At 45.9% G+C, this 20,932-nt stretch overlaps 2 protein-coding genes across 5 annotated transcripts; both read right to left on the bottom strand.

The window, feature by feature from the left end:
* Positions 1-4,754: 4,754 nt before the first annotated feature.
* LOC125528398 (transcription factor BHLH148) lies at positions 4,755-17,631 on the bottom strand. Of its 4 annotated transcripts, none has more exons than XM_048692883.2 (3): positions 6,665-11,342; positions 6,284-6,568; positions 4,755-5,395 (listed from the first exon to the last, which is right to left on the bottom strand). In XM_048692883.2, exons 1-3 carry the CDS (start codon positions 7,079-7,081, stop codon positions 5,255-5,257), a joined length of 843 nt encoding a protein of 280 aa, XP_048548840.2. In that variant the 5' UTR covers positions 7,082-11,342; the 3' UTR covers positions 4,755-5,254. The 4 variants fall into 4 exon arrangements, with proteins under 4 accessions (XP_048548840.2, XP_048548839.2, XP_087377848.1 ...); XM_048692882.2 differs by having other exon boundaries at positions 6,284-6,571; positions 6,665-11,336; XM_087521723.1 differs by lacking the exon at positions 4,755-5,395 and adding exons at positions 17,225-17,340; positions 17,450-17,631 and having other exon boundaries at positions 6,275-16,612.
* A 263-nt stretch (positions 17,632-17,894) lies between these two features.
* On the bottom strand, positions 17,895-20,689 carry LOC125528397 (DNA repair protein XRCC4). Its single transcript, XM_048692880.2, has 4 exons — positions 20,292-20,689; positions 19,173-19,301; positions 18,807-18,929; positions 17,895-18,486 (listed from the first exon to the last, which is right to left on the bottom strand). Exons 1-4 carry the CDS (start codon positions 20,595-20,597, stop codon positions 18,205-18,207), a joined length of 840 nt encoding a protein of 279 aa, XP_048548837.2. The 5' UTR covers positions 20,598-20,689; the 3' UTR covers positions 17,895-18,204.
* Between the last annotated feature and the right edge of the window lie 243 nt (positions 20,690-20,932).

Raw genomic sequence — 20,932 nt, 5'->3', positions numbered from 1 at the left:
TCCTGGGCCGAGTTACATATTGAACATGCATCTGTATCCGCCATCTTACGCTCATGCCTCGCTGTTCCAGTCGGTAGCGATGTATGTGCCAATCTCCACGTAAAAACTCGCACCTTTGCTGGAACTTTAACCTTCCATAGTTTCGTCCATGATTTCTTCTCCGCCTCATGATTGGAGTGTCCTGTTCTCTCCTCCAACCACGCCTCCCGTTGCGCCCGTACACCAGTGATCATCTTGTATGCAGACCGGACGGAGAAGACTCCTCGTTTGTCATAATGCCATGACCAAAAATCCTGCTGTACACGGGAGCTTAGCGGGATGTTTTTTATAACATCAACATCAGGACCAACAAAATGAGCATTCAACTTCTGAACATTCCATGTCTTCGTCGCACTGTCAATTAATTCGGATACCAAAACTGGCGGGTTTTGTAAGATGGCGCATAGCGGCCGAAGTTTAAAATCTCTTGGCAACCAATGCCAAATCCTGGTCTCCTGCCCCGTTCCGATGCAAGTGATTCAGTTTCAACAGTAGCGCCAGGAACCCACAGGCTAGCTTTTTTTTTTTTTTGAGACAAACCCACAGGCTAGCTGAACAGTCCAAGCCGGAGGCCCGGAGCCTACCGGACCGGACGGGCCTGGCGCTCGACCCACGTCGTCAGCTGGTTTTTCGGGGGCGTCTTGGGCCCAGATATAGCCCGATACACCTGCGGCGTGCAATCGAGCCCCGGTTCTGTTGTACGTTTATTTTATTAGTACCACATCGCCAAAGTAATCTGCATCGAATATGTTTATATCCTTGTTCGTCCAGAAAAGCTGTTAGAGTTATGTCGAATATAATGTACAAAGTAGGTTACAATTGAACTTGTAGTTGTCCTATGTTTTGATAGGATATGGAGTCGTGTCCTAGTAGAACACTTGTATCCTGGTCCTCGGATAATCAACGGTATGCCTCGGATTTATTCTAATGAGCAAGGTTCGAAGAGACATCAGAATTAGGTCGAAACGATGTCCAAAGGCCCCACAAGCTAGAGTAGCGCATCCAGGGGTGGCCGCGCGCCCCTGCCCTTGTGGGGCCCTTGAGGCTCCTCTCCGATACTTCTTTGTTCCAGTATTTTTTATTTATTTCAAAATAATTCTTTAAAAATCCCCATCCAATTCTGATAATTTTTATTTCTGCAAAAAGACAATACCATGGCAGTTCTACTGAAAACATCGATAGTCTGAGTTAGTTCCATTAAAACCATGCAAATTATAGGCCAAAATAACCTGGTTAGTCATCCCTGTCGATATCCCAATGATTGTCACCTTGGGGGGAAAGGCTCAGAACAATAACAGGTGCATACAACTTGCAGATATGATACGTTAGAGACGTATCAATCGCCCACATGACCAAGAGGTGAAGTCTGTGGGCTTCACCACTATCTCGCGAGCAGCCCATGCGCTATCGACTCAGACTTAGGAAAGGGGAGGACGCTACCACCGCTCAGACCCTGCCGCCGCCGTCATCCGGTGTAGCCACCAAGAACCGGCAGAACCGGATCGGCACCCCACCACCCTATCGCCTGCCATGGTTAGACCACCAGACGAGGGACGCCAGGTGGAGCACGCATCTCCCCACCAGCACAGGTAGCCGCCATCGCGACAAGCGGTCGGCGCTCGTGCCCATGGAGCCCGCCACGCAGCTGCCATGAGGCAGGAGCCACCACCATCTGCCAACGGCGCCACGCCGCCGCTCAGGGGAGTCGTTTTGTACCTACTCCCGTCGAGTGCGGAGGAGAGAACACCCCGCTGCCGCCGATTCCGATTGGGCTTCGCTCGCCAGCGCACTTCGGCAGCGGTGAGGGGAGGGGAGGAAGGAGAGGGGACTGGGCCGACAGCAGCTAGGGTTAGCTCCCCGTCACTCGCGGGAGCGACATGAGGGTGTGGGTAGTTTTTCTCACATTGACATCGTTAATTTTATCCCACTAGTAAGCATGCACGTGCAACGCACGTCTCAAACGTAAAACAGGTGAATTCACATAATATAAAAAAATGTTTTTAAAAATATAAATCAAATGGATACACAATGTTTGATGTCGCTCAAATTGTATTTTCAAAAGCGAGACACAATAGCGGTTATGTTGCTGCATAGAGTAATAGCAGGAAAATATTCTCATTTAAATAAAATCAGCAATTATTTATTAATGCAGTAATATAGGAATGTAGTATAGTCTTCTCTTCGAGTGTAGCCAGGAAAAAAAAGTATAAACTGCCTTATAGTGCAATTATATTGTTCAAGATGCTTAATTCTCGAATCTTATTTTAATCTACTAATCTGCATAGCAAAATATATATTTGTACTAATTTGGATCAAATTATATATATTTTTTGGTTGTGTGGACTACCAAAATTATATAGCTACCTACTATGGATAATAGGAAATAGAAGATGATATGTGACTACAACGACTTCTATATGAAATAAAGATGATTTACAAGAACTAATTGAAATGTAAAAGGGCTAAAATAAATCCAATAATTATCATGATAGAAAATATTTATCCGGTTTTGTATGTGTTTATGCGTTGGCAACCATACTAACTTACAATGATGTAAGATGCTTTGTACGTATAGAAACTGAAATGAGTTATGAAGAAAAATAAAGATGAAAGGAAAAGTATTCTAGAGTATTTGTCAAGCTTAACCTTATCAAGATTTCAGGTCAGCTTCTAAATTACAAAAAAAATGATGAAACCTCAAATAAGAAAGAGCCAACAATTTGGAACATGCTACAAAACTGGTGAAGATAGAAAGCATTCATCCTCTTTTTCCTTGTCGTAAGGAGTAGCTTCAGCATACATTTGTAACAGTGTAATACCTGATCCGAAAAAAGTTGTTTATTATTATTATTGGAGGAAAGAGGCGCGCAGACAAAGAAAGAGAGACGGTGCAAATAAGGCCTTAAACAGTATGTCTTCAAGTTTGATGACTGCAGATATGTTGGATCATTCGAAACTGCACAAGTATATAAGAATAAATATATGTGCCAAAATAGCGAAAGGTATTTGGTTTATCTGTCATGAAACAAAATAAATCTGACTGAGTACAGTTTATATGATTTCTCTGTACCAATATACGGCAGTTGTATTAGGACAGATCCTTTGAAGGATCTATTTATTGGAACTCAGCCGGATTAGTTTCTTCATTGGATCCTTCTGTATGGTAAAATTCTCTTTATTGGAACGCAGTAGAGATTGCATACCTTTACAGAACAGCGAGAGATATTCTCTAACAACAGTTACGGAGTCATGTGACTCGTTTTAGATGTATAGAATCATGTAACTGAAATAGTAGTACATCTTCAATATCTTGCCTCCTACTGAATCTTACATAATTTGCCGGATTGCTATGCAATTATGTTAAAGTGACGCGTGTAAAGTTTTCTCTAAGAATGAATCATATATTCTGATTTCCAACCTATCCCTGGAGATAGTGCCTAGGCAGGTGCAACCCACCTTAATTCCAGGTAAAGCAACGTCATACGTAAAACACACACTGATCAAATAGCAGAAATAAGTCAATTCTAATCAAGGGGATGGCGTTACCTCTTGATACGGTCTAGTTTAATGCATATGATGGTACCAAGTAAAGCCCAAGGAAGCCGACATGAACATGAGAAGTAATCATGGGAAATAGACTCTGCATCTTGACTTCTTCGGTATCCCTCTTGATCCTACTTTGTAAGACAAGATTGTTGCATTCTTACGTACGTGCCATATATAATTACACATTTTTAGTACAGCAATCGGCAACCTAAGATAACCCTAAATCTATAATTCTAAATTGCTTGAAGCCTCATGATTCTTATTTAATATGTAATGCACGTGCACCCACTGAACAGACACTTTGTCGGCGTGGGTGCTGTGAACGGAGCTGAAGTCAACACGGATGCCGATGGTTTCCGGAGAGCATGCCCGGGACACGGATGGAGTCGTCGCAGTAGCGGCAAAAGAGCGCCTGGCCTCTAGGCAGAAGACGATGGCGGCGATAGCACGTGTGTTCCCGGAGGAAGACGAAGCTCCTCGCGCTTCCCCATCGTGGCTAGCGTGCATGATGGCGACAGGCGGCTCGCGATTAGCTTCCTAATAGGATGGATGCGTCTGAGATAAGTTTTTTAATAGGATGGATTTGTCTGAGATTAGTTTCCTAATAGGATGGATGCACTCTGATTTAGTTTCCTAGAATAGGATGCACCCGTGATTATTAGTTTCCTAATTGCTCAGGCGTGGAGTTTCATATTTCCTGCACGGTGGAGTACGGTCAGTCAATGTAAATTGCTAAGTGCACATAGAAAATGGTTTAGGTTAAGGCTAACCGTTAGATTGATTTTAATGGGCCTAATCGTGCGATGGTATTGGATCTATGTATGCTTTGTGGGGTGTGCTTAAAGAAGTTCTTGTTTAATTGTTTAATAGTAGTATAGAAAAGCCCACTCTCTCGTCATAATAACATTACTAAAATGGAAAGCTGAAATTAACTAGAGCCTACTCTTTGGGCATAATGGTACTCAAATTCGGCACCCATTGTGACGGAAATTTTAGACTGGACATGGATGCACGAGATGACAAGGGCCAGGGGTGAAGATTTGTTGTTGAAAATTCTCACGTTGAGCTCCTTGCAAATGTTACCGGGTTACAAATACGAGAATAGTTGAGCTCCTTAAAATGTTCCCAGGTTACAAACACGAGAAAGTTTGAATGTAGTTTACAACAACTATAACAAATTTCAGTGAGATTTTAGTGAAAAGGTTGCTCGAAACACAACGATCCTGTTTGGAGAAAAATATATACTCGATTTCGAACATTGGGTGGATGCAAATTTACAGTCTCAGCAACCAAGGCTTGCTGGCCCGTCTTCTTCCAAACGTTTGGTAATCCTTGTCAAGTTGTCATATCCTTTTCTCTTCCTTGCTAGGGCCAAACGTAAGCGCCAGGCCAAACCGTGCGAGTAGATCCTCTTCAATTTTTTTCCAACCCATTTGATTCCAAGTTGACCTCACCACCTACACATCTGAAGAGCTACTTACACCTTCACAGCTCCTAAAAAATCCCACTAGGACTAAACACGAGGGTCGATCGAGAGTACAACCACCAGTACGCAGGCAAGGGCATGTGGAGATCTTCACTTGCTCCATCATCATAAGAAAGGAGACAAAAAGAGAGGAGAAAAAACAATGAACAGATGGGTCTCATGACCCTTGTGGTCAGAAACCGATCAGAACACATTTTGCACGTGCGATGTTTGAGGCCAGGCGCTCCTGCTTCCGGGAAACGGGGCCTCGCTGTCAGGCAGCTGATTCCTCTCTACTTCCTGGAGAGCCTCCTCCACTGCCTTTTCTACCTCGCAAGCCGCAATCTGTGAATATGACACGTGAGGAAAGCAGCGTGGTTAGTTAAGAGTGTACAAGTGGCTTACTATATACGGAGTATAACATCAGACTGATCAATCATGCATTGAACCTTGGGTAAATGTTAAGCTTGACACTGCATTATTCAGATTGGGGATCCGTTGACTTGATTCATTTGCTGATTACTACTTAAAAAGGGCATGATTGTTCGATTCTTGCGAAAAGAATTGACCTAATAGTAGCTGCAGAATTTATTTAGTCTGACAGTAACAGCGGATGCGGATTAATTAGACAAGGATTGGCCCTGCAGATTTTATAACATGGGACCTGGCAAAGGATATGTTCTAATGATGTCTTCAGAAGTCAGAGGGTTTCTAGCACAACTTTTGACACAGATTCCTCGACGATAGTCAAATTTTTAATTTGTCTTACTCAAAATTTTAAGCTGTGCTTTCTCGTGATTTGTATTTGAAAAGACCGAGTTTCAAACTTTGATGAAAAGTGTAAACGGTGGAATGAATTAATATGTTCTTTCAGCAATTTTATGGTATACTTTGATCCTCACATGGCTTAATCCGGATTCTCACAACCAAGATGTTTTGTAGCTTTCGATAAAACCACAGGATTTAAAACATATTGCAGTCATTTCTTGAATCAATTTTACAATCCTCATCGTTATCGTATCGATGATGCAGTCCCTATCCAACAGTGCAATGACGTACTAGTAATGTATATCGATGATGTAGTAGTGTACTAAAACAACACGGAAATTCCGAAAAATCTTGCAGGTGACTCAACTGTTGTATATTTTCCAACTTCTTAAAAGTTTAGTCCGGTTTATTATTGTCAACAAAGCAGGTAGGAGGACTAAGGTAAGAAAAATGAAGCTAGCTCACCGTGGTTTCGACATTCATCTCCGTCGTCAATCGCTGGCCGGACAAGATGGAGTGGATCCCCCTGGTCTTGACGTTCATGCTCTTGAGGCGCGTGAGGGCCCCGATCATGGAGTCGATGGAGGACGAGGGCTCGTCCACCTCGAACTGGACCTTGACGCACTGCTGCTGCGCGTCGTGCCCCAGGATCTTGGCCTTGAGCTCGTCGTTCCTCCTCTGGAGCTGCTCCTTGGCGACCTTGAGCTCGTGGATGTAGACGGCCGCGGACTGCACGATCGAGTTCTTGTCCTGCTGCAATGGCATCACTCGTTCATTCAGCACATGGCATTCGAGCACCAGTGAAATGGAATGTGGGAGGACAGCGGGCGCGGACGGTCGAAGTACCTTGGAACGGGAGGAGACCATGGCGTGGAGGTCGGCGTAGCTCTGGCTGAGCTTCTCGCGGCGCTGGCGCTCGCGCATCATGTGCCGGAACCCGCGGCTGCTCTCGACAGCGCCGGCCGCCTGCTGCTGTTGGTGCTGCGGCCGCTCCTCCTCCTCGGTGGCCGTCCCCATCCTGCCCAGCACGTCCATCATCCTCCGGTGGATGTTGATCCCGTTCCCCGTCCCGCCCCGCGCCGTGCCCGGAAGCTCCAGCCCGACGCCAAGGTACTGCCGGAACGCGCTTTGGCTGGCCACCTCAGGCAGCGGCTCCGAGAGCGACGCAATGAGGTCGGCGAAGGGCAGGTCCGGCGAGCCGGGGACGCCGCAGCCGGCGAAGAAGTGGGCGTCGTCGTGGAAGTAGTAGGAGTCCATCTGCATTTGCGTCGATCTCGCCGGCCTCCTTCGCTCCTCTGCTCCGCGTCGACGAGTTGCTGCTGCTGGGCGCTGTGTGCTTGGTGAAGGTGAAGTGTTTGTCGGGAAAATGTCCGGACGCGGTTATATAGCCGCGGCGGGGGAGGAGGAGGAGGAGGGGGGCATGGGGCCCAAGTGGCGGATTTGGGTCACGTGGTCAAATGGACCCGTACGGTCTGATAGGCGGGGGAGCTAAAAGAGGCGAGACGGTCAAAGCCGGGGCGAATATATTTTTTCCATTTATTGCGAGCCCGGCCCGGAATGAGCACGAGGTAGTGATGGGCCTACTCGCGGCAACGCGGTACGCGATTGGGGCGATGGCGTCGCACACGTAGGCAGAGGCAGCCGGAGGGGAGAAGGTTCCACGCGGGAGCCCGACTGACAAGTAGCACTTCTACACTCGCGGTTGGCAACCGCCGGGACGTCCACTTCGTTCCTTGGCATGCCGATTTACCCAATCTTCTTTTTTACAGCGAGCGTTCGCCTCAACTTCTTTCCTAGTGTAATTTCAACGCGGATCACCAAATGTCGTGTCCGCGGACAGCAGCCGGGACGTCGGACATCCAACCGAGCTACTGAAGTCATCCAACGCGGCTCAACCATTTAAAACAGACCGCACACAAACACGGATGGAAGTAAAAGCAAAACGATGAAATTTAAGCAAAGTTCGGTATATCGCAACCAAACGGGCGAAATTTAAACAAATTCAACCTAAATTTAAATCAATTCCAGCTAAAACTAGGTGAGGATCCAGCCGGTGAGGTCGACGACACCTTTGTCACCGTCTGCAACTTTGTCCGAGCCGTCGTCGTTGTCGTCTGAAATGAAGCACGTGGTCGTCGATTTGAGCTGCATGAGCGAGGTTACTCCTCCTTCTCATACGGGATCAACACATAGTCATGTTGGTATCTCACATAATGGAGTGTGTTTTGGGATTCCAATCCGGATACTCATCGCGGGTAGGATCTGCATGTGCGGCCTCTAGAGCATTACGACGATCCTCCTTCGCTTGCTCCTCATCAAACGTCGGTACCTTCTCCCTCGACGGTGGCACCCGGATCCAGAGTGCACGCCGGCGACCACTTCTCAGCGCCAGACTTCTTGGCCGTCGTGATGGCTGGAGGTGTGGTGTTGTGCAGCGGCAGGGGATGAGGATTGTGCGGGTAGGGTTTGCGGAGGAGGAGCCCGTCTGGCTGTAAAGCGGGAGTAGGCTTCTCGGTCATCATGCCACCATGAATGCGATTAGGAAAGAGGCTGGTCCGCCAGAGTGAATGCGGTCAAGCCGAAGCGGACGCGGCAGGAGAAGATTATGGGTGGGCCTAGGGCTAAGGATTCTGATGTGGTGGACATTCAAAACTTCCCAAACCTCCCCCAGTTTGTGAGATTTCAAATGTCCGAACCGGTCTAGACAAATTTGGTGACCACAGTTGGATGATCAAAAATGTTTGAACCTTCCAATTATAGGACATTTGCGATCGATTCCATGATCCGCGTTGGAGTTGTTCGTAGCCCCACTCGGAGTGGTGTACCATCTATGTGGCCTTAACTTTGAGCAAAATGCCCGTGGACACACAACCTAGGACTTAATAGATGTATAAGCGTAATAATGTATTCATATATCCAAAAAATATGATTAAATGATATTTCTAAATAGAAAGAATGCTAATATTTGTTTTTTGTTTTTGGCCAGGCTATGCTCAGGAAGATACTTATAATTCAACGGATTGGATTGATTCAGATTGGAAGAATGCACAAGCCTAGATTGGATTGATTCAGATGCTTATAATTCAATGTATATTTTAGTTCATTCTGGAAAGAGTGAATTCCGGTTTTTACCCCCTATTTTGACATTTTTGACACTACTTACCCCATTTAGCGAAATTTCATCCATTTTACCCCATTTAACAAAAGTTCTGCCACGATTTACCCTGTTTAAAATTTCATGAGTGTTCTGGCAGACAGGTCCCAATTGTGAAGTCTAGCTGGCATGCCACATCGATGGTTTTTTCCTGCTTATTTTTCTCTCTCGTGAACCAGTCCTCACGGCTTCTCTCGACCGGACCGGCACGATGGAGGTCACTTGCGTCTCGTCCAACGCATAATGCCTGAGTCGACCACGCTCCTTACTCACGCCTAATAGATTGCATCGCCCGTGCAGGCTTCTGCCCACACGTACCCGTCAGGCTCGCTCGAACTTATGGTTAGGGATTGTCAGGCAACGGCAGCGGCGTGATTTCATACCTCCTCGAGCGGCGTTATATATGGTCGTGACATCAAGGCAAGAAATGACCCCGTGGAATCCGGCTCCGTCAATCTCGCCGACGTCTGGGCGCGACATCAAGGCAAGAAATGACCCCATGTAATCCGGCTCCATCAAGCTCGCCGACGTCGGCGTGGGCGCGTCCATGTACATGCCCCCATCAGGTTGTGCTCGGTTGCAGATCTATGGGGGCCGCTCGTCCAACAAATCAGCGAGGTTGGTGAACAAGCAAGCCCTCACGTCGTACCCCATTCCACATGATTTTGACCATCTCCATCATATGTGTATTATGAAGTTTTCCTGACTCATGCATTGGCCGGTGAGGCGTTTGATTCAGACAGAATTAAAATGCTTATTAGAAGATCACGTGTATACATATCACCCATCTATAACTGACGTACATTGATTTAAAGTTTTTTCACCATTTTGAATATTGTTGAAATCCTTTTTTTCTTTGTTTGCAGCGTTTGTGTGATTCGAAGGAAGGCGAACAATGTGTGCTATGAATATTGGAGGCCAGAGTGGTGCGGCCCAACTTACGCCTTGTGCGTTGGACGCGAGCGACCTGCTCTGGCGATCATATCAGGCCAGCCCAGTCGAGCGAAGCTGCGAGGACTGGTTCAACATGGAGAAAAATAGGTAGGTAAAAACTGTTGATGGGGCATGCTAGGTGGACCTAACAATTGGGACCTGCTCATCAGAATGCTCGCAAAATTTTAAAATGGATAAATTGTGACAAAACTTTTGCTAAATGGGGTAAAATGGATGAAATCCTGCTAAATAGGGTAATTAGTGTCAAAAACATCAAAATAGAGGGTAAAAACCAGAATTCACTCTTCTGGAAAAGATTTTAGCAAAATTCCAGGTTAAAAGGAGGTATGAGGTGTATGCAATGGTTAAGCATCCTTGAGGACAGTTTACGATAAATACATACAAAACATATGCTAGAAAAGAAATGTGCCGAAAACAATATTATTCTCATATGACAACTAGTCATCTGACACATTAATATTATATCCTATATATACCCAGGCCAAAGGCATCTAGAATTAAAGATTTCTCCCAGATGGGAAACCAAAGAGAGGAAAATTTCAATGACGAGTAGATTGAGTTGAACAGGAGAAGCGTTGCCAGTGTGAACCAGAAGCAGAGCCACGTAGCCAGCGACCGGGAAGCATGCTGTCCACGGTAAAACGCTTGAACGGCAAACGACGAGTAGAGACTTCTTTCCAGGCAAACGAGTACGGACCTGGCCTGGACCCTAGTCTTCTAGCGACACTTGGACACGGTTTCGCTGAAGTTTCGGTTGCTCGGCGAGCTGCTGGTGCCAGTGTCAGCAGGTGTGTTGAATATAGCAACGTGTTATTTTAGTCCATGTTGTGGTAGTACTATTGGGATCTCTCGTTTGATTAGCATATCCATCGCTTTGTGGCATGTGTGCGTCGATGGCGACGGTGCCGTTCTCTGTTCAAGGTCCAAGGATGGTCGTGGCGAGGTCGTGGCCGAATACATGGAATCATGTGTAGTCCACCTTCCACGTGTTTCCTGTGTTTGCCTCCGCCTGTTCATATTGAAAAGGTTCTTGATGGGCTTCCAATGATTTGCTACTCCTGTTGTCTCAGTATTCTACTCGCCACTTGAAGGGCTTTCAATGATTTTCTACTCCTGTTGTCTCTGTATTCTATTGGCCACTCAAAGCAAATGAGCCTGTAGAACATGTACAACCGGAACCCCGCTCTCGGCCGGATAACCCGGTCAAAAGGCATCCAAACGGATCCCTCAAAGCTAGCCCAAACTTCGGGTTGCTCGGCACTCCTCAAGTTCAGTCCATATGTGGGGCGGACATGCGACGCACGACACCTCCAACAGGTTGAACCTACCTCGAATCTACTCAAAGTCGACCAAGTCCTCCAAATCAACCGCACTGTTCCCATGTATGTCCTTCATTTTTCTGGTCCCCTCCCCCCCCCCCCCCCCCCAACACACACACACACACACATTGCTCCCTGTCTGTGTCGCCGTCCACGTTCATTGTCCGATCTCGGCATCGAGAACCCCGTCTCCCACCACCGCCATAGACGATGGTTCAGCAAAGTCTGTGCTGGTCCCTACCGTCATCACTTGCAATGCACAGAACATCACCCGGAGGGAGTCGCATGCCCGGTAGCGCGTCCAGTAAGCTGTGAAGAAGGAAGCTGCGGGGAGGAGCCTGCGGACATGAACTTGGGCGCATCTGGTCTATCGACCACTTATGTGTCGTCCCACCTACCCGCGAGAGGGAACAAGTCGTCGGGTGTTCCCGTCTCCGTTTCAACATCCGAATGGGGTCATCCTCGATGGCTGCATGCTAGAGGACGCCACCATAGACATGGCGTACAACTCGCCCCAACTCCAAAGGCAGCGGATAACGCCGGCGTTGGGCATGCCCACGTGTTGTTGAATGAAGTAGCTGGCCAAGACATGGTACAATTTTGACCCATATGCCATTGTATGGCTTGGTTCGTTTGTTGCACATACAATTGGATCAATTTAGGGATGGTAGTTTAATTGTGATGCATATTTTTTTATGAACATGATAAATGATGGTCAAGAACTAAGGCATAATGGTATGGGTGATACCAATTCCCCTATGTTTGATGTTGGGCAAACATCGCACACTAAAAAAAGAAGGTAGCAAAGGCAAGAGGTCCGACATTCACAAGCCATGAAGATGTGTTGTGTGAATCTTGGTTGGCCACAAGCATGGATCCAATTTGTACAACCAAAACAAGGGCAAGCCATTCAGGTTGTCCCATTGTTGGTTGAAATTGAATGGAAAACCGAAGTGGTAACTTGTCGTTACAGAGCTCAAAAACCCCCCACCAAGAAGTTGAAGAAGAACAATGGCTCAAGCTCATAACAATCTGTTGGATTGGATGACGACGACAAGCAAAATGGAGAGGTGGAGGGATGAACAACCAACCGTGCCAAAGAGGAATTGGCAGGTGAGGGGAAATGAGTGGGAGAAGGAGAGGGCTGTGCATGATGGTGCGGCAAGAAAATGTTTGTGGCATGGACAAGCATTTTTTTGCCAAGGAGGAGAAGGAGAAGTACAACCTCTTCTTGGATGTTCAAAGGGAGATGGTGTTGTTCGACCGAGAAAGGGCGAAAGAGAAGTTGAGCATTGAGAGAGAGAAGATAGACTTGCAAGCAAGAGAACTATGCTAAATGAGAGTTTGAAAAGGAGAAGACAATACAAACAATTGAGATCGACAAAAAGAGGTTGAAGCCTGCGAGCGATGCAGAGGATTCAAGGATCATGTTGCAGGACGCTACCCTCTTGGAGGAGGGAAGCAAGAAGTTGCTACACATGAAGAAGAAGGAGACCGGCGCGCAAAGAGTATGCATTCTTGTATCGCCTATCTATGAGTTCTTAACTTTTATTTTGGCACGTGTTGAATTGTGGTTTATGTTGCTTTATTGAATTGTTGAATTCGTGATGAAGTGATGCTATATGATGGACGTGCATGGCTTTTCCTGAATACGAGGGTTTGCATATGAGGGGTATGGTTGTCCGGGAGGACAAATGAGGGGCCAGCCGGAGCTGTCCGCGGACGCGCCCTCAAACATTTAGGGGGTCGAATTTACCCAATCCGATTGTAGATGATCTTAGAGCCACAAAACTTCCCATGTAGCAAAATACTTTTGTTTATATGGAGCTATTATGTTAATGAATCACAAAACTAACATTTAACTAGGGATTAGAAGAACCCTAATACACACCAAGTCACCGCCAAGTCAAGACTTGTATTGCTTTATCAAATGAGTTAGAAGTTGTATGCATATTTTAAAAGGAGGGTTTTTATTAGCTCAAAGGTCGGGTTAAAACGATAACAAAACAAATGAGTCCAACACCCATTCTGTACAAAATAAAGATCTATACACACATGCACAATTGCACACACGACGATGTCAATAATCTCCGGTGTGGAATAGGTCTAATCATTGATTTATATGTCCCTCCCGAGTTTGTGTATCTGTGTATGTTCTTTGTCCCTCCTGAGTTTGTGTATCCGTGTGTGTTCTTGGCCATGCTGAGATACCACACGTTCCGCTATGGGTACTCTCACCAATCTCGGTTATCTTGGAGCATGCCCAACCATGGCATCCTTGGTCCCTCGCACACCAGCCTCATACCTCAATAGGGGGCAAGCATGCCCAACCATGACATTCTTGTTTGCCCAATGAGGAACATTCCATCTTACCACATGGCAGCCATTCAATCAGTGTGGATTGTTGAATATGCTCATATGCCCCTTGTTAGGATGTGATTTCTCTTGGATGTTGTCCTTGCCATAGTCCATGTGTCATCTTGTGGGTCTTGTAGATGCACAACTGTGATCCCAAACCCTTCAATCTATGCCCTAAATTTTCACTTTGAGGATATAGGTGCAAGGGGTGATAAAGGGTTATCTCAAACCAAATAGCACTGCCCCATCTTTGGTCAGTGTCGATCATTAACGTGAGCCTCTTGATTAAGGCAAATCCCCTACTTATAGGTGCTTTCTTTCCTCCAACATTACATCAAGAACATACACCGTTTAAAATGAGATATATCACTCATATATGCATTTGAATTGGCATTGTGGTTTTCTTTGTGAGATTTGTCTGCTGCAACCTTGTCTTGTATCCCATAGTATCAAATTGGGTATGTGGACGATAGGCAAAAGAATATGAGGGTCCAATAAGCAAAAGAATATGAGGTGAGGGTCACTGACCGTAAGACCGAATGTGTATCAAAGTATAAGTAAAGGGCATATCAAAGAAAATTAGAATAACCTAATTCACGATGTAGTCAACAAAACACCATCACACACAATATTATGGATGATGATCGAGTCAAGTAAGGAAATTTAATGGATAAATTAAGTGGTGAGGTAGTGCGTGATACACGATGTTCTTGTCAAACAAGGGATAACTTTCATCTTGAAGAGAGCAAGCTAAAAGTGATATATGCATCCTTGCACCCTCCTTCACTATCATCCAAATACACTGAGAGACACCATTAAATCTCATATACTAGCATGCAGTGATCAACCGCCATCGTCCGGTCTTTTCTTCGACTCATGCGATTTTCACCTTCATTCTTGTCTATTTCTGCCACTTATACTTTGGATTACGTTGCTTGCATAGAGGAGCCAGCTAGGTCATGGGGATAGGGTGGGACCATCTTTTAGGTTAAAGTTGCAACAATAGCATGATGATTGCGGTAGGGAGAGGATGGTGGCCCCAAGTGAAGTCACTTCAAATTTATCTGGTCTCCAACTTTGTCTTTTGCATCTCAACATTCCTCTGAGCATCTATTGAAAAGGTTGTAGTCTTGTAGAAGTCCAAATATCACAAGTTGTACCTCATCAATTAAGAGCTGCATGAGTCGACCGCCCCAACAGGTGGCAACATAAATTAGCCGAACTCACTGTGGCCTGGATATTGAACCACGGTTTTCATTGCCAGATCATTCGTATGGAACATCAAAAGCACGATAGTTATGAAATAGGCGAACCACTAACCAAAACAAACCCGGCGTCACCATCACCGCTGCTACCATGAATTTAGACTGGAGTTCTTGATAACATTTCACCAAATCAGGAGTCCACACACAGAAGACAAACACCATGAATTCTTCAGCCTTGGCCACAATGGCCACACTAGGATGGCAAAGGATCAAAGATGTCAATTAGAGGGGGTTTGAAGCTACTACATTTTTTTGTCTTTTCTTAGTTGATTTTAGGGAGCTAGGAAAAGGATAAGCAAAGTGGGCATAGAGACGAAGATGAAACCCAAAGTTCACGTCCTCGGAGACTCCGTATGAGAGGTGGAGACCAAACAAGGCATCATGCGATACCAAGTCTCGTCTTCTTCTCCCTAAGCTCGTCCAACAAAGCCCGAGCTCAACCAATTAGGGTAAGTCTTGATGGTGACTTCCAACCTTCACAAACTTTGGGGCAATCCACAACTTAGAAGCTCACGAGTGACACCAATCTCCTAGGAATATCCAATCTCCAAGAGTAACAAGATCAAGGGAGGCTTGGAAATTTGCTCAGATGCTAAATCTTTTGGTCAAAGGAGGGGGAAGGCTTGGATCTGAACTTGGTTTAACTTACCTCCCAACCCCCTCCCAAATCTCTCTCCCAATCCTAGAAAATGGCTCAAATGGCGCCAAGGGATAGTGGAGAATAGCAATGGGTCCTAGATCTGAAGTTTTGCTTGCAGGGGTAGTCAACTCCGTGGGGGAGAAAGGTATATATATAGCTAAGTAAAAAAAAACTAGTCGTTTATTACGAGAATCACACATACGGACGATTCGGGCTATTAGCCTTAGACAGCCCACAAACCCCTATTACTAGGGATTCAAGCTAGTAAATACATTCAAAGTGCTCCAGTGAAACATGTTGCCGGACAGCCTGGGATAATAACCAAGCTACTTTGGGGCAGAGGCTGGATAGAGAGTTGGATGGTCGGACGGGGACTTCACACCAACCCAACCCTATCTCAACATGCCATGCCACGGACACTCCAGGTAATCACCCCGGATAGTACGACCTATAAACCGAGTGGCTTCAAGCAGAGGCAGTACACTCTCCTGAACCGTCCAGCTCCTTGGACCGATCCTAGTCATTCTGGTGTACGTCTAGACTGCCAGGACTATCATTAGAAACACACTATCATTCCACACAATTCTGTGTGAAAAATCTTTTCAAATCTGTCCGACATAAAAAAAACTATAAATACAGTGATCTAAAACAGCAAACGATAGCAACGGCGCCTGCTATCACAGATAATCACATTTTTTTGTGTTTTCTGTGCAAAGTCACAAACATTTTCCCATGAAATTTTGCAGATTCCTAGTGTATTACTCCCTCAGTAAGGAAATATAAGAGCGTTTAGATCACTAAGGGAGTACAAAATTTACATATTAGAATGTTTCATGGATTTTCTGAAACCGTAAACACTCTTTGATTCTTATTTTGAAGAAAAGGCTCACTAAAGATTGCGAGGTAGAAGCAATATCCAGTCAGATGGCATATCTCAGGAGGAGAGTCACAAAGCACACATGAAGTAGAAGTTCTTAGAGTTTGAAGTACCTGAACAAGACATATTAACCGATTCCAGCTCCAAGGAAACAGGCTGAAGTTGTGAGCTCCCTCAGCGAAGTTCCTTCCGAGCGATTCTACTCACACCCATTTCAGATTTCACCTCTGCCAATTTTTCAGAGGCATAATTAGATACAAAGATACACATAAGAATGAAAAGATTTTGCTTGTAAATGGAATGGTAGATCAAAACAGGCAAATAAATTCAACGGATTTGCACTACGCACACAGGCAAAAATTGATATATGGTGTTTTTTCTCTCAGCTGGTATGTTTGGAGGGATGGCTTTCAGTGCAAACAACACTAAAAGGAAAATCGAAGAAAACTATTTCGAAGGAAGATCAGATCACTGCGGCGTTGAACTGCCAATTTGGAGATGTAGAACCGGTGAAAAGGCAGAAAAACACTGCACCCTCGTAGCAAAACATAAGTCCTTAATCTTCCTTGGGAAATCAAAGGATATTAATGCGAGTAAACGATTCAAAGCTCTAGACTTCCTAATGATTTTTCAAGCTGCGTTTAGACCGTCCCAAAAATTTGATGAAGATGAGTGGCCCGAGAGCGCATTCCAGCCAAGAGAATCAAAGAGAGGGCGTCCGGATGGAAGCAAACAGGGCCGGAAACGAGTCAACCCACCGAAAGAATCCCAAGGAAGAAGAACAGAAATCTAATGAACAACCACATGGTGATGACTGATGACGAAAAAAAAGCTCTCACCAAGTATATCATCTGATCCAAGCCAGCTGACGGATCGAGAAGGAGACCCTGCTCTGCTCGCCGCCCCCAAGCCGCTGAAAGAATCCCCGGTCCCAGTCCGGCAAGCGATCGAGCACCTGAAGAGCGCAACCAACCAAGAAACGCGATGAAGAAGACGCAGCAGAGAAAATCACCCGAAGAAGAAAAACCACAATCCCGACATCAAAGAGAAGATGCAATCCTAACCTGCTCTCCTCTTTTGCTTCCCGATCCATTGCCTGCTCCGCCATGCTTCTTCCTTCCTTCCTTCCTTCCCCGAATGGAATGGCGGGAGGGGGAAGGAGGAGGCGGTCAACAGCAGGGAGTGTCTTCCCGCGTGGAATCCACATGTTTATTCGGTCCATGGCAAAGAAGGGAAAGAGTCTGAACTCTGGGCGTCGAAGCTTTGACTCCAGGAAAAGAAGACCCACTGATTGATTGCCGCCCATGCCCACCCAGATGCATAAAAAAAACGTGACCGAAGACTGTTCTCCGCCTCCTATTTTTCCTTTTCTTTTCCAAGCGTGAAAGAGACGGGCCGAAAGCGCCACCACCTGACTACCATCACACATGTGGAGTTCAGGCGTCTTGCAATGAGAAACACATGCCTGCTATGACTTTCCACGGGTCTTCACGCAAAGGCACAACCTCAGGAATGAAAATGGTAGTATTACGTGTGCCAAAACACATGTGGAGAAATGCATCTGTTCCCCATTAACTACGAGCTAGTGGCACTAAAACAACTATACAACTGCCGCCGCCATCGGATCATCATCCTCACAAATAATTAAATTCGGCGCCCATCATCCTCTAAGCATAAGCAAAGCACAAAACACGTGAAGATCATTTGCCGAAGGTGCTGCTACATGACTAGGACACTCGAGGAAATGAAATTAAACGACACGGGGGTCACTCGGGCCCGTCCGGCGGCTAGAGTAGCTTTTTTGCTTCGTCCGGGTCACTCACTTCCGCGTCCTCTTGCGTCCCCTCCGGCCCCTGGAGGTGGCGGCGGCGGCGGACTTCTCAGGGGAGCTGTGGGGGTCACCGCCGCTGCCCGTCTCCGAGGGCTCGTCGTTCACGCTGTGATCTTTGTCGCTCCCGTCCTCGATAGGCTCTGTTCTGTCGGTGGAGTGGCCCTCCTCCTCCTCCTCCTCCTTTGGAGCCTTCTCGGCGGATTCGAGCGCCGCGATTCTGTCCTTGAGCTGTCTCAGCTTGGCCTTCTTCGAGTTCAGAACGGCCACAAACTGAAAGCAACGGCACAACAGTGAGTTCCACTGAGCAGCGCATAACAAGACCAAAACACAAGCCTTCAGGAGATTTATAATTAATTCAGAACGGAATGGGAATAAGGCTGGAGTTTAAAAGTCAATACAGTAGAAAGCAGATAACTCTGATTAATTAATGATTAGAAAAACGTGGCGCTCAACGACCTGTGATGGTAGACTAGTAGTGTATTCCTGTAGAAGCAACAGGGATATGTAGACTGATGCGAATTCCGTACAAAATTGCATACCAAAACATGGCTAGCGGCTCACATGAAACAAGTCGATGTACGGAACTGTACCTTTGTAAAGGAGGCTTGCTCAAACTCAGCCTTCTCGGTGTTAAATCTTTCACTCTGTTGCAAGCAATTCTCAGCTTCTTGTTTCACCTTCTCAAATGATTGCGTCTTCCTGACAACCTCTTCCTGAATAAGAAAGCTAACACCTTGGTAAATTCAAACACTCCATTATACAGGCTTAATCAAGTTCAGCAATACCTGCCAAACAATCAATCCTACAACATCTAGTTACTTGCTATTTGCATAAAGTGAATGAACTGCATATAAATGGTCGTTGGTCGGCCCACTTGCACCCCGACAGATATTGGCAAGTATTCAGAGAAGACCACAGAATTATAAATGCAAGAGATACAGAGCAAAGGGACGTACACTCAAGCGTATATTTGCATCCATAAGAAAATCCAAGACCTCAGCTATAGTCTGTTGTGGGTGGGCTGCTGGCTGCAGTTTCCAACGCCATTCCAGCTTGGTACCTTGTTTTTCAAATGTCCATGACAACTGGTTGCAAAGGGCGATATGTCAGAAAATAAAAGAGGAAAAAAAGATATATAAGGACACTGGATGTCCTTCCATATAAGCTATAAAGCAAGAAGAACCCCCTTTCAACATAAGTATCGATTGTATAAACCACTCTCCGCTTCAGACATATTTCAGGATTCAAGATTGCAGTAGACAGCAAGGACATACCATGTGAGTAAATTGAAAATAACAGTACCTCAAAGGTTCAAACAGATTGCTAAGGCATCAAGACAACGATAAATGAAGAATGTGCGTCAATCTTAAAGGGAGTGATAAGAAGACACTACAAAGGCATTTTTTAGATTAACTTTTATTTATTAATGAACAAGGCATTGTTTATATGCTAAGTTTAGAAAGGACTGACACATCATTGAAATGTATAAATAGTTAGTACAATATATATGGTTAAACACTTGTTATGGCAAATGACTTACAGATAATACCAAATCGGCATTTTTCTCAAATTTTAACTCATTAATATCTACAACCGTCCTTTCCATGAAACCAAGCAAGTGGAGTTTAACTTTGCAACTGTTCGCAGACTAGGAGGACCTAAATCCAAAACCATGAATGGAAGTCTTGTCTTAATGGGTAGTACATTGGCAACAGCAACATCACAAATTGCTCCCCAAATAGGGTGCAAAAGAAGCACATCACCATCACTACTATGAAACCCATGACATGTCAACATTAATTACTTTTTGGTTCAAAATAAACACAGGTTAATATTCATCAAGTACACTACTCTTGGATGAGCAATATTGTTACATGGGAAATAGTCGATAATAATGAGCAAAATTGGCGAAATAAGCGGTGAAGAAATGTGACACTTCACACATCAAGCAACATGAAGACAGTTAGACGAATTTAAACTCGATCTTAAATTAGGAACCTTTCCAGATTAACCCAACACTTTAATTTATCCATATAGCAACGGAGATAGGACAAGGGGACAAGAGCGGAACGCACCCTGCGGCCGGCGCCAGCCTCGTGGAAGGAGTAGGTGGAGGAGGGCTGGTGGAAGGCGAGGTAGCGCTCGGCGAGGGCGAGGTACTCGGAGACGGGCTGGTCCCATTGCTCGGCCCGGAGGCGCACCTCGGCGTCGGAGGCGTCGGCGACCCAGGCGCCGGCGCCGTCGGTGACGGCGAGGGAGAAGCGGGTGGGGAGCCAAGTGGCCTTCACGAATATGCCGCCGCCGCCCGGCGCCTTGGGGTCCTCGACCGCCACCGAGAGCTTCGCGCAGCTGTGCCTCGGCGCCGCCGCCGCCGTTGCCATGGTCGCCGAGCGAGAGGAAATCGACGGCTCTAGAGTCAACGCACGAGGAACCGACGACGTGCAGAGGAAGGGCTGACTGTGGGCTAGGCTGGTCCGGCCTTCTCTCAAGTTTAGGGCTTGATGCATGTGCACCGGCAATTGAAGGCCCAGGAATACAAGCCCAACAGCGAACACATCACAGAGGTGTGCACTGTGTGTGGTTTGAGCGCATGCATCAAGCCAAGAGAAAAATGTTCCAGTCTTCAAGATTTGTTCACAAATTCAAAGAAATGTTCACGTTTACTTAGGAATTTCAAAAAATGTTCACGTTCGCAATTTTTTTTGAATTCCAACAT

This window comes from Triticum urartu, chromosome 5A (assembly GCF_056163025.1).
Source record: "Triticum urartu cultivar PI428250 chromosome 5A, HENAU_Tu73, whole genome shotgun sequence".
Lineage (NCBI taxonomy): Eukaryota > Viridiplantae > Streptophyta > Magnoliopsida > Poales > Poaceae > Triticum > Triticum urartu.
Note: the sequence above shows the minus strand (reverse complement) of the source record. Positions and strands in the feature narration are given on the sequence as shown.